The 13919-nt window shown below is 35.7% G+C and overlaps 1 protein-coding gene across 1 annotated transcript in view; it reads left to right on the plus strand.

Annotated features, from left to right (window-relative positions):
* Nucleotides 1–12139, plus strand: part of LOC113505071 (probable ATP-dependent RNA helicase DHX35) — a 60183-nt gene extending 48044 nt beyond the window's left edge. Inside the window, exons 4-16 of the mRNA XM_026887578.1 lie at nt 1901–1981; nt 2396–2455; nt 3109–3271; nt 3630–3727; nt 3970–4216; nt 4570–4711; nt 5399–5518; nt 6410–6573; nt 7512–7639; nt 8128–8271; nt 8713–8803; nt 10233–10383; nt 11985–12139. Of these exons, the coding sequence (XP_026743379.1) occupies nt 1901–1981; nt 2396–2455; nt 3109–3271; nt 3630–3727; nt 3970–4216; nt 4570–4711; nt 5399–5518; nt 6410–6573; nt 7512–7639; nt 8128–8271; nt 8713–8803; nt 10233–10383; nt 11985–12099 (1704 nt within the window). The 3' untranslated portion in view covers nt 12100–12139. The remainder of the gene's footprint in view (nt 1–1900; nt 1982–2395; nt 2456–3108; nt 3272–3629; nt 3728–3969; nt 4217–4569; nt 4712–5398; nt 5519–6409; nt 6574–7511; nt 7640–8127; nt 8272–8712; nt 8804–10232; nt 10384–11984) is intronic.
* Nucleotides 12140–13919: the final 1780 nt, after the last annotated feature.

A 13919-nucleotide genomic window follows, 5' to 3' on the forward strand; every position in this document is an offset into this window, starting at 1 on the left:
AATTATTAAACAAATGTAGGTAGTTCACTCCATTCTATAAATACATATTACACCGAAACATATTTGTTTACCATAATATTAACGACAAATATTATCCTGAATTTTGGGAAATTTCCCTAAACTAACAAAACAAAATGTTAGGTTTATTTTAGTTATCTAGTTGTTATGATTTATTAGTTTTCGGTGCTGCCAATCTGTACAAAATCATTTAAATTTATCGGGGAAATCGTTTATGTTTTTCAATAAATAATTACAAATATTTATTCACTAGCTGTTGCCCGCGACTTCGTCCCCGTGGGTAGAAGATATAAGTTATGATTTATACCTGCCCTGTTTTTTCACATTTTCCATTGTCCCATGATATTATGATGATATTATCTTCACTCCTATTAGTCGCAGCGTGATGGTTTATAGCCTAAAGCCTTCCTCGATGAATGGTCTATTCAACACAAAAATAATTTTTCCATTTGGACCAGTAGTTTCTGAGATTAGCGCGTTCAAACAAACAAACAAACTCTTCAGCTTTATATATTAGTATAGAGTATAGATTTTACACTACACTACAACCTTTTAATTGATTGGACAAGTATTTTTTTTTATACATTCTGTATAAAATAACTAATTAATTAAGTTAGAATTATGTGGTAGACTGAACGTTGCTTTCGGTTGTCTCACCAGATTATCCAACATCCCTTTTTTCTCTATAAAGTATGGGAATTACTTTTGACCTAGTATTTTCCTCCTCACTTTGTAACTACGGGACTGTAATTAATATTATTTCCCAATACGTAAGCGACTATTATTTAATATTTTCTACTGCAATTTTACGATTATGATTAATTTGCATGAGTATTATTTTCCTTGTTTTATGAAAATGATACCTGACGTGTTACAGCCTATGTCCTAGTGATCTAGGATCTCTGCTTCTCTCTCAAACTACCTATTGTTTGAAGTCCAAATGGCAAAAAACATACAGACATAAAAAAACTAATATATGAAATTCTCGTGTCACAGTTTACGAAATTGAATACCGCCGAAACGGCTGGATGGATTCTTGTGATTTTGTGCATTTATTCGGTAGGTCTGAGAATAGGAAAACATCTATTTTTCATAGCCCTATTCTCCCTAGAACTAATTTGTATGGAAAAATTACTTTTGTTGGGATGGCTAGTCTCTTTATAAAAATGCTTAAAGGTTTATTATTTTCCTTAAAGCTTGTATAATGATTATTTATGTTTATCGCAAAACCGAATTGATAGTCGAATTATTTTTTTAATTACTTGATACTGATTTTTGATGCAAGAGCATTTCCTGTTTATCGAATTTAATATGATTATGTCGTGGTTGGCTTTGAGGTTTTTTGTAGAAATTAATTTTCACGAGGTTGTAGGTTCAATACCAACGTAGCAGTGAGATTTTTTAAAGTCATATTGAAGTTTTTTGGTCAATTTAAGAGACCACTGATAAACGGCGAAGAAAAATATTGTGAGGAAACTTAGATTCCAAATAGGCAATACCAGTCGTGTACTAGCATGTTAGAAATTTTCAATTTTGTTCCATATGAGAAGAGACTTGCTATGTACCCATATTCCATTATTATAATATCTGTTATCTTCTAATATACAAAATTCCCGTGTCACGATGATAGTTACCGTACTCCTCCGAAACGGCTTAACCGATTTTTACCAAATTTTATATGCGTATTATCGTGCATTTTTTATACCCCTAAGTGATCACAGAAAAACAAATTATTTAATTTTTCGGACAAATCTGTTTTTTTTTTTTATAATGTGGCATTAAAAATACATACAACTAAAGATAATTTATTAGGCAAAGCAACGTTTACTGGGTCAGCTAGTGTTAAATAAAAATAACGTAATTTCGTTTTTAACTTTTTCAGTTCATGACAGAAGGTGTGCTTCTAAGAGAAATGTTCGCGTCGCCTCTATTGATGCAGTATTCCTGTATAGTTTTAGATGAGGTTAGTGAATACCGCCTAATATTATGTTATTATTTGTGCATGTTAAATTGTCGGTCACGGCTGTTGTTCCTACATCTTTGACAGTCGTTACAGGTAGTCAGAAGCTTGAAAACTCTGACAACCAGTCTAACCACGGGGTGTCGTGTTGCCCAGGTAACTGGGTTTAGGAGGTCAGATATGCAGGCAGTCGCTCCTTGTAAAACACTGGTAGCCGACCTCAACATATTTGGGAAAAGGCTAGGCTGATGATGATTATTTTGTGCACGTCACTCAATTTTTGGAAAGATCTCGCAACTCAAGTAGGTATTAAATGCCTCAGTGCGCAAGGTTTTTTTTAAATAAAATGATGATGTTTTGAAGTGGCAATTTATTGTCTAAAGAAAATATCGTAACAGTAATAAATGGTTATTGCAGGTACACGAAAGAACACAAATGACTGACGTTTTAATGGGACTTCTCAAGAAAATTATAAAGGTAATACAATTATTTCAATTTATAGAAATTACTGTAATTAAACTTTTAGAATGTGTAGCGCCATCTATGCAAACGAACGAAAAACGATTTCGACAAAGCTGTTCCAGGCCGATAGATGGCGGTAGAAATTCAAGCTCCAATGGTTGTATAGTGTATTCAATATAATAGTTTAATGTTAGATTAAGGGCCGATTTTTCAATCGTCAGATAACTTTTATTTGAGGAATCAATATGGCCGTTTGACATATTTTCTATACAAAAGCTGTCAAAACGTCAAACATATTTCGTCGAATAAAAGTTATCTTGCTATTGAAAAATCTGCCCTAAATGAAGTACAGTTAGATTAGAAATCTTCCTATATATACCTTAGCAAATAGGCTACTCAAATTTCACATTTGTATAGTTTTCTCATACTGACTACTTATTATTATTTTTCAAGTAAGAAACGTCCGCTCTTTACAGTTCATCCCTACTAATATTATAAATGCCAAAGTAAACGCTATATAACCGACCGTGACGTGGGCGAAGCCGCGGGCGAAAAGCTAGTAGATAATATATATCTTTCTATGAGCTGCATTCTCCTTTTCTTAGCTAAGAAAGAATTATAGTTACTATTGTATGTATATTAAATATTAATAAACATATTGATTCCAGAAACGCAAAACCCTGAAGCTGGTAATATCCTCAGCTACTATGGACGCGGAGTTCCTCAGAGACTTCTTCAACTTGAATGTTAACAAGAAGGACAAAGCCAGTACATCCGTCATCATGTCTATGGAAGGCAGGACTCATCCCATAGATGTGTTTTACACTGAAGGTAATGCTTCTAAAATTAGTAGAATTAAAAAGTCTGAAAACCCACGTTTTTACTTTTTACAAAATCGGCCCAGCCCTTTTTATAGTTCTAAATTGCATTGTCATCGGGTTTGAAGCTACCCTGAAAATTTCAGTCTGCTAGCTTATCGGGAAGCACCTCAAAACTGAGTTGCAAAAATCCAACCGGAAAGACAAACAAACAAGAAAGTGCGTGAATAAAAACCTGGGTTTGATGCTCCTGTGGGATCAGTATCGATATGTAGCGGGCAGGCCCGCGGGCAACAGCTAGTCAATTTTATTTTAAACTGCTTAGTAAATTTTAAGTATGTTAATAAATGACAATACTTAATTATTTCCAGAGCCCGTACCTGACTACGTCAAAGCAACAGTTGAGACAGTTATCAAAATACACGAAAACGAACCGTTTGGTGATATCCTTGCGTTTCTTACATCACAGGTTAGTTCAGCTATAATTTTACTAGTGGTTAAATACTTCTGAGTGGTTTTGGAAAGTCCCAAATTAAGAATTACTTTTTGTGACTTACAGCGCCATCTAGTTTAGTGATTGGAAACTAACAAATTATTTGCCCTTTTTATCAATATTTATGTTTGGTAAAGTTTCACAATGTTTCTATATCAATTTAAATTTATAATTAGGGACTTGAAAAAAACTAATGCTATGCACTATTCTCTCCACAGGAAGAAATCCTCACCGCATTAGAAACTCTCCAAATATACTCAGAACAGAACAACGACGCAAACAAACATCGAACCCACTTCCCGAGCGGTATAAAAGCCGCCAACCTACTCGCCGTGCCCATGTACGGCAGTTTGCCGCATTACAAACAGATCAGAGTGTTTCAGAGAACGGAGAGTAATGTCAGGAAGATTGTGCTAGCTACGAATGTGGCTGAAACTAGTATCACTATACCTGGGATTGTATATGGTTAGTATATTAACAATATGAAAATACTAAGTAATACAAATAATATGTATCGAGTTCATCGCTCGTTGGCAGTTTAAGTTACGTTTGGTACGGTCGGTTTATTGATGGGTGGATATTTATTTCGTATCGGGTTCCTCGGTGTTTCGGAAGGCCCGTTAAATCGTGTTATTTATACGTCTTTCCGTATCCGTGCCTCGTCTGTCCTGTGAAGTAAGATGTGTAAAAAGTAAAGCGAAATCAAAGGTTAATACAAGAAAAATATAAACGGCTGTGTATCTATTTGACTTGGAAAATATGGTTTTAAAATTTTGATGATTGTTACTAAATGATTGTCACTTTTCTTATATCCCCAGTGATAGACTGCGGCTTCCACAAGCTGCCGTACTTTTCCCCAGCAGTGGGCGTGGAGAGCCTCGCCGCCTGCCCCGTCGCGCGGGACAACGCGGCGCAGCGCGCGGGACGCTGCGGCAGGACGCAGCGGGGGAAGTGCTACAGGTATCATCATCATTCCTCATGGACGCCCACTCTCTCGGGGAAAGAAATGGGAGGTGTCAGACTCTTACTGATTAAACCTGAACGTGTGCTACGTCATCGGCGGTTTTGTGTCGGTGTATGGCAATGCGTTGCAATCCTTCATACACCGACCGCGGGCTTCCACCGGCATCAACATTCTCCTGCCCTTATCCCAATTACTTTATTAACGGTCGACGCATCATGTCTTCTTCTTTATTAAATGATGTAACGGTTTACTCACGCGTATTTATCGGGGTAGCCCGACTAGTTTCAGACGCGGCGGGATCGCGAGTCGAACTGACGACTGACGTTCGACTCGCGATCCCGCCGCATCTGCTCATGATTAAGGACTCCGGTTGGGTCTGAAACTAGTCGGGCTACCCCGATAAAAACGCGTGAGTAAACCGTTACATCATTTAATAATGAATCATTCTCACGGCAGTTACTATCAAAATATGTCTTCTTCTTCCATACCTTCCTATCTGACGTCATCTCACAAGGAACACTCTTTGCAGCCATTTTGTCTTTCACACAATCCATCTATCGTTTCCTTGGTCGTCCTCTTCCCCTATATCCAGTTATTTTAGTTTTATGTTAATACATAGTTGGGAAAAAGGCTGTGGATGATGATGATGATGATGATTAACCATTATTACCTTATATTCGCAGATTATATACAGAAGCTGAGTTTGACAAGCTGTCGCCATCAGTCCCGCCCGAGATGTGTCGCAGCGACCTGTCCTCAGTACTGCTGCAGCTGAAGGCTCTAGGGATAGATAACTTGCTCAGGTATGTATTAGAAATAATAATAATATTATTAACGTGAAAGTTTTTATGTGTGAATGTTACTCCTTCACGCAAAAAATCCTGAAAGGATAAAAAAAAACGACTCCCACATTAAAGAATTTAATCCTTGTGTCGCGAGAGGTGTCACAAACATACAATCCACATGCACAATGACAGCCAGACTCAGGATAAGCATTTGTGGATCACACAAATGCTTGTCCAAGCGGAGATCGAACCCGCGACACGTCGCGCATAGTGGGTTTGGCGTGATGACCTTTAACACATAGGATAGCTTTTATTCCGATTTTCTGTTCCCGTGGGATCGTTGGCTTTATGTAGTAGCGAATTACTATATTAAGTCTAATTAATTAGGCTATTCGCTAAGTTATTTATGTTCTGAAGTATGATATTTGTAGGTTGGTATTACATTACATTGTTGAAGTATTTAGTAATAGTAGATATGATAGTCATTATTTTTGACTGAAAGGAGTGGAATATCATGTTAAATCATAGTGGGCAAAGTCTTGTGGTTTTGACTACGCGTATAATAAGTGTTTGTTTGATAAATTGTTTTATTTTTTAGTGCTTCATTTTTCAGTTATTAATTGAAGCTAACGGAATGAAAGAGCCTAGATCACACGACACAGGGAATCCTAGTGTGTGATCTTGAGCGTAAACTCAATTACGTTATATGTTGTGACAATAAATTTAATTTGATAAACGAATGCTTGTCTAGAGTCTGGGTGTCTTAATGCATGTTTCCTGTACGTTTGCGAAATCGCCCGCGACACAAAGATTGCCTTATTGCTGAAGTCGCTTTTTGGTCGCCAATCTCTTGCATGAAAACCCTTTCATAACAGTATGTTTACCAATATCCAAGTACCTCCCCCACAGGTTCACATTCCCCACGCCCCCTCCGGCCAAGAGCATCCTGTCGGGGCTGGAGTTACTGTACGCCCTGCAGTGCGTGGACAGCGGCGGCGGCCTGAGCGCAGCAGGAGAGCGCGCGGCCGAGCTGCCGCTGCGGGCCGCGCCTGCCGTCATGCTGCTGCGGAGCGGTCAGTACTAACCAATTAATTATATAGTAAACTACAAGTCCAACTCGAAATACTGAGGGTTTCGAAGGAAGACTTAAAAAAAACTACTAAATTGAGTATAAAAAATAAATTTATGACTCTAACAACCGTGCGTCCATCGAAGTTTTTAGAGGGAGATTATCACAGTTGCCTGGATACTGAATGGTAACAATCGCACAAATAACAAAATTCAATGGAATAAAATATTTTTGTCTCATTAGATTATTTTTTCTGTATCTAGGTGTAATTTGTCCATATTCTGTATGTATTTAGAATTATATAAGTATATTTATCACTTATCTCATAATATAAGCTTTACTTAGTCTGAGACTAAAATTTCGTTGTGTGTAAGTTTTGGTATTTAATTTATTAATTATTATGTGGAGAAAATTAATTGTTAGTAAATGACTGACTTTTAGTCAGTCCTACGACACTGAGAGTTTTAAATTAATACGCTGAAAAATATATCGTTTGGGTATAACAAACTAATTTATAACCTTAAAAACCGTTCATGTAAGTTATTGGATGTAGAACATCACAGACACCAAGATGCTGCCTGGTGACAAAGGAATAGAAAACAGTGCCTCAGTAATAAAGTAAATAGAATAAATGATTGTGTCATGAGTATGATTATTTGTTCTGAGTCTGGGTGTAATTTATCCAGATTACCTATAAACATACGTATAAAAACACAACCATGTATAATATCAGTAACTGTACTGTGTTATATTTGCATGCTGTGAATATGGTAAAATGTAGATGAGGATTAAACTGTAAAATGTGACTTTGATTTACCTCATTTTTGCAAATCAATAAGTTGTCTAGTTTCATAATACAATCTCTGCTTAGTTTCAAACTAGATGGCGTTGTGTGAAAGTTCATCATCTCGTTAAAATAACTAATAATCTCCAAAACTCTAGGTGAATGGGGCTGTATAGACGAGGCGCTATCCATCGCGGCCATGTTGCAAGTGGACAGCGTGTTCCTCAAGCCCAGCGGTGGGAAGGAAGCTGTGGCTGCTAGAGTGTGCCGGAGAAATAACTTTGAGGTAATGTGGGGTATTAGAATGATATTTATCAAAGACATTTTAGATTGTCTTTTAGAGTGTCTCACGGTCAAAAAGAAGCTTGGTAATGTAATTTAATTAAAACCTACTTAAACTTTACAAACTTACTTCCACATTGAATATTGTTGACTTATTATATTTAAAAAAATATATTTACATTGTTGCATCAAAACCCAAGATCCCAAATTGCAAAAATGGATATAAAGTTCAATTTAGCAAAATGTTCATCACATGTCTTAATAACTATCGAAGTTAAATTGTAGACAAATTTGACAGAAACTTTTATTCGGTGTTCGTCAGTCGTTATTAGAAACACATTACAAGGTAATTCTACCCCATGAAACGCCAAATAATCTAGAAGCTTGTTTTCATTTACATAGTATATTTACTTACTGAGCTTAGGTTCCTATTGAATCCCTATGATCCCTTAGTAAAGCTATTATCATTACATATTATTAACTATTTTGTAGGTAGCAGAGGGAGACATAATAATGTACCTGAATATCTTAGAAGCTTATTTGAAACTGAAGTCTTCTCAAGATGAGAAGAGAGTGAAGAAGGCGTGTAAGCAGTGGTGCCAGAAGTATTACATCAACCATAGGGTTATCGAGAAGGTATGGGGATTCACCACTTTTACTCAAATTTAGAAAGATATATTTAATTTGAGCTTGTAACTTGAATAATAGTTACTAAGTACCTCTTGTAAGGTTCAAACTACAATGGTAAGCATACGTGCAATTATGATATTATACTAGCTGAGATGAGCTGTTCCCTACACGCTCTGCCAGCTCCTATTGGCTGTAGCGTGATACTGTCGACCCTATAGACTACATCGATGAAAAGACACTAACAATTGTTTTTTCAAATCGAATCAATAGTTTCTAAGATGAATATAGAGAGAATAGTTTCTGAGCGCGTTCAACCAAAAAACGTTCGTAACCATATAAATGTATTAATTAGACATGATTAAGGATTATTTCTGAAAATTAAACTATTAAGTTGCAATAAACTTTACTATTTACTATTTTATATTAATAAATCTACACCATTTTCAGGCTTGCGAAGTGAGAGATAGCTTAGAAAAATTAATCAAAGGAAAGTTTCAACTGAAGAACAAAGAATTTGAAGAGATTGACTTGAGAGCAGGTAAAGTATTCCAGCTGTTTCTATACTATAAAGTTAGATATGTTATACAGTCGTGTTACAATATTTTATTTCAATTACCTACAGCTGATGTGATTCCAATCTGTCATTTCAAGATGATTAATTTGTTAGCATAAATGAAAATCTAATTTACCTAACACGAAGAATTCCGAAGATTACCGAATATAGCCGACGATTGCCAAAGATGTCCGAAGATTTCCGAAGTCTTCCGAAGATCGCCGAACTAACGCCGCAAGGAATTTGGCTGTAACATGATTAATCTATGAGTGTGATAAGTCTATAGAAAATCATGTTCCAGCCCCATTACTTGTTGGTCTAGCTACTGAAAACTACGAGGAAACCACTGAAATACTAAAATATTAATTATTTTCTGTGAACTTGTAATATTCTGCAAATGTATTATGAAATATGTTAATGGTTAGTGTCATGCGTTTTGGCAATGTGTGTAACATTTGAGATACAGTCTTCGCTTTGGCCTAAAATTTTGCTAATCTAGAAACTTCTTTAAATAAATATTTACTGGCCTAGTAGTCTAGTTTTTATTGGCCCTGAGTTTAGGAGGTCGTAGGGTCTATTGTATCCAGGAAAAAAGATAGTGTTATGAATATGAACTTTTCATAAATATTATCATAATAAAATATGTTTATCAGTTTTCTATTAACTATGGTCAAGCTTTGCTTAGTTTGAGCCCATTGACTTTGTGTTAAAGATGAAACATTTAATGTCTTAAAAACATATTTGTCAGTTGTTAAAATGTTAGTGAATAAATATAATAGATAACTATCATCTTAAACGCATTGAGTAGACACTTAGAAAATTTCGTAATTTTGGTGTCTACGTAATGGGTTTATAACACTACCTATTTATATGGATTTATCCTAAAGTTGTTCCAATTGATGAAGTTGTTTTTATCGGAGTAGCCAAACAAGGCATATTATGATTTCAGGGTTTTGTATGGATGTAAGTTATGTTGAATATTTAAACTAATTTTGATGTATCCGATACTGTAAGCAGCTTTTATTATTTTGTGTAAGTTTTGTGTAGTCAGAAGCTAGAAAGTCTGACAACTAGTCTTACTAAGGGGTATCGTGTTGCCCAGGTGAGGGTTGAGGAGGTCAGATAGACAGTCGCCCCTTGTAAAATACTGGTACTTAGCTGTATCTAGTTATGCTGGAAGAACGACCCCAACATTGTTACACATATCCCGATTCTGCTTTTTCATTTATAAAAGAGTAAATTATGGACTTTCTTGCCGGTTCTCCTCTATAAGAATGACACTTTGGAACCGTGCAACTAGAGTCAAAATTGTTACGTTTTAAAAGTGCCTGGAAAACGGCCTATTTGAATTTTTATTTTTTGATTTTGTTCCATTAATTTACCAGTTCATTCCACGTGTTTATCTGTTGCCCAGGTAAAACCCAGCGCGTCATGAAGTGCGTGTTATCGGGCTACTTCCCGCAGGCCGCGTACCTGAGCCCCGCCGGGAGCTACCGCGGCCTGCGCGGCGCCACACTACACGTCAGTCCCGATAGCTGTCTGTTTAGAGTGCAGCAACCTAAATGGTAAGGGGAGGTTGATCTGTTAGGAATAATATTAAAGTATGTATTTTATTTTTAAAAACAAAAAAAATCTAATTTTCAAGGGATGGACCAATTTTGGTATGTAGGTAGCTTACACTTTGGGTTAATACATAGGCTTTTTTCTGACTTCGGTAAAGAAGGGTATTGTTTTTGCAACTGGAACAGATACTAATTTTGGCGGGGCCGCGGTAGCTACCTGAGTTATGAAAAGAAAAGTGAAATATATACCTCAGAACGATCGCTTAAAAAAAGCCTTGGTATATTCAGCACTCCATCCGGAAACACCTCCGGTGTAAATTCAACTGTCTGTAAATGGTGCCTGGTGACAGACACTCAGAGGAATTGGTCATGTTTTAAGTTTGGAACTATCCATCTGTTACTTTAGTGGACACATAAATAAAAGATAGTAAAGGTGTATCGTATTTACCCTTTGGGTACGAAACTTGAATGGGAATCGAATCCACGACTTTCGGTATAGAAGTCAGTCAATAAAATGACAGCTGAAATTTGCACAGCTAATGTATTCTCTTACCTCTATAACAACAAAAATATTAATATAAATATCAATGTTGCTTGTCCGAATCCTTTAGTGTAGCAATCCCGCATGACACTTCAACGGGAATTATAAGTTCCTTTTCCAAGAGACTCTACTTCAATAAAAGCCGCTAATAATATCTTGTCTAATATTATATCGTATCTTCTCCAATAATAATACATTAATTTTGGGCTAAGAGACCAAAATCCTCCTGTATGTATGTGCCTACCTACCTTTGTACCTACCCAACCTTATCGGCATTACATTTAATTTTCAAAATTCTTGGAAATGATTATTTGCGTATGAATTGCGTCAACAACCTTGAACGGGAGGCAGTATCACTTACTGATAAGGACAGTCGCGAGGCAAACTAACGAAATACAACGAAATTCGTTAAACGTTTCGTTAGCAATAAGATAACGGCCGTTACTTATCAGTAACGAATTTTTTCGTTGTCGTTATACGAAGGTTTTGAGATAAAGCCTTCTGTGGAAAGTTTATGCTGGTCGTCGTAACGTTCTAGAATGACGCCGTTATTTTCGGGGGTTTTACTGATTTGTAGATTTCTTGTAAAATTTTCTGGTGTTCTGTATCCAAAGGACATAAATGGAACACTATTATTAAGGCTCTGCTGCTATGCTTCCTTCTGAATAACTAGACAAATTTATTTTGCTGCCCCTAAACCTAAAAACAATAAAAATAAAAATCGATTTGTCATATCAATATTAGGCTGAAATTTTTTAGAAAATTATTAATTATTGAGCCTATTATTTTAGGGAATCCTCACTTATACGAGTTCGTTTTACACTTTATTTCTCTATTTCGTTTCTACATATTTAATGGGGTTTCACAAAAATTCAAGTTACATGCTTAAAAACACCCAGACTCAGAACAAGCATTTGTGGATCACACATAAACTTATCCTACACGGGGATCGAGCCCACGATACATCACAACACAATGGGTTTGGCGTAACCTCAACCAATCATCTACCCTATTCTCTCTGTACACATAACCAATATTAATAAATATTTTTATTCTGTTTCAGGGTAATGTTTGCAAGCGTGCAAAGCTCAGGCGACAAAACTTACATGCGAGAGATGATGACTATAGAACAACGGTGGTTGTTAGATATAGCCCCACATTACTATAAGCTGACGTGACGGTGTATTGACAATGTGTATATTAAATTAATTGATATTATGGACTTGTTTTATTTGGATATTCCAATTTAGTACGGATGTCACCGAGTTTATAAAACAGAATGTAATAAATTGTCTATGTAAAGTAGGGGCTGTGAAACATACTGCAACTTATATTTGTCATAATTGGAATAATAAGAAAATCCGACCCGGTTTCTCGTATATTTTTTAATGAAATTGTAGAAAATGGTTTGAAAAATAGATTGAAAAATAGATTGAAAATTTGCCCTACTTATTTCCTTGCTAAATTTTTTACCCTTTCCATATATGTACATAGGTATAGTTGTGAAAATTTCTCAACATCCCTGATTTTCCTTCAAGATCTCCTTTATTTTAACTCTCCTACTGTTGTACCTAAGAGGCTTATTCATGAACTAATATACCTACTATAATAATAGCTAGTTTAGTAGGTTCCTGACCGTCTAACAATGTAAACGGCTGTTTATCGGTCAGCTTTGAATACGTAACGAGTTCAAGGCGCCTTGGGATGTCTACACGTAAGTAATCTCTCCTTAATGTTTTATAACTGTTAGACCTTACATTACAGAGATATCGTTGTCAAAAATGATATTTATTTATAGTAACTACCATGTAACTATTCATTTGTATAAAATCCTGTACTTATTCTATCTATCTATCTATGTATGATTTCCAGTAAGAGTTAAAAAAGCCGACCGAGCAGATGAATTGTAGGGATCCTTACCCGGGAGGGTAAAAACAGAACCCAATTATTAGTTCGTCCATCTATCAACAGGCTGTATATCCTGAAACGTGGTAGATAGACACATTTGCAAATTGCACAGATTATGTATTTCTATTCCCCCTTATTAAACGGTCACCTATAGTAAAAATAAGATTGAGGATATACAACGGTGGTTACAGACATAAGTTTGTTGGGTGCCAAAATTTTGTTAACTTAACCGGTTGTTTGCAATAGATGATTTCTTTAATGACATCTTTTAATTTCCATGCGTATTGCCAAGTGGCGTGTCCAAAAATATTTCAGTATTAAAGCGTGACAGCGTGCTACAGTACATTTCGTCTCTCTTTCACAACTTTTAGAGCGATAAACCTTACTGATTTTTATAAAACAGTAATCGATTACCTATCGCCAGCATCCTATCTACGCACCTACGTCTTTAGCGAAAGTCACAACACTTACTGCCTAGAAACACAAAATATACATTATTATACAATTATCTTCACGCCGGACTACCGTGCCAACTTATCTCCGGTTATTATTAACTTAATTAAAACATTTGTTTGTGTTTATTTAAAGACTTGAGACAGTTTAATCATGGCTATTTTTGGAATAAGTTTCGTATTTCGTCTTCCAAAATTGGATCGTAGGTTGAAGTTATTGTGTTTTTGTCTGTAGGTATCTTACCAACTGTACCTTAATTATGAAAAAAATACTGTTTTATAAAAAAAGCCTTCAAATGTCTTCTAATAAAAAAAATGAGGTATTTAACTTTAAATGGAAAAAATAATCAAAAAAATCAAAAGTACTGCCTTAACAAAAGTAAAAACAAGACGATTTGAGAACCTCATCCTTTCTTAAGTCGGTCAAAAATGAAAACAAGCTATTTCTCTTGCAACAAATTTTAAATCTCACATTTATCCTGAAACAATCATAAAACATTGCATTTCGTATTCCAAAACAAATCTATCGTCCAAGACAACAAAGCTCCGCTTATCAACAGTTTATAATAACCGTAGTTTATTTATTAATAACAAACAATAAACAATGTCAAAGACTTAAGGGTCAAGCACACCTGTTT

This window comes from Trichoplusia ni, chromosome 24 (assembly GCF_003590095.1).
Source record: "Trichoplusia ni isolate ovarian cell line Hi5 chromosome 24, tn1, whole genome shotgun sequence".
NCBI classification, from domain to species: domain Eukaryota; kingdom Metazoa; phylum Arthropoda; class Insecta; order Lepidoptera; family Noctuidae; genus Trichoplusia; species Trichoplusia ni.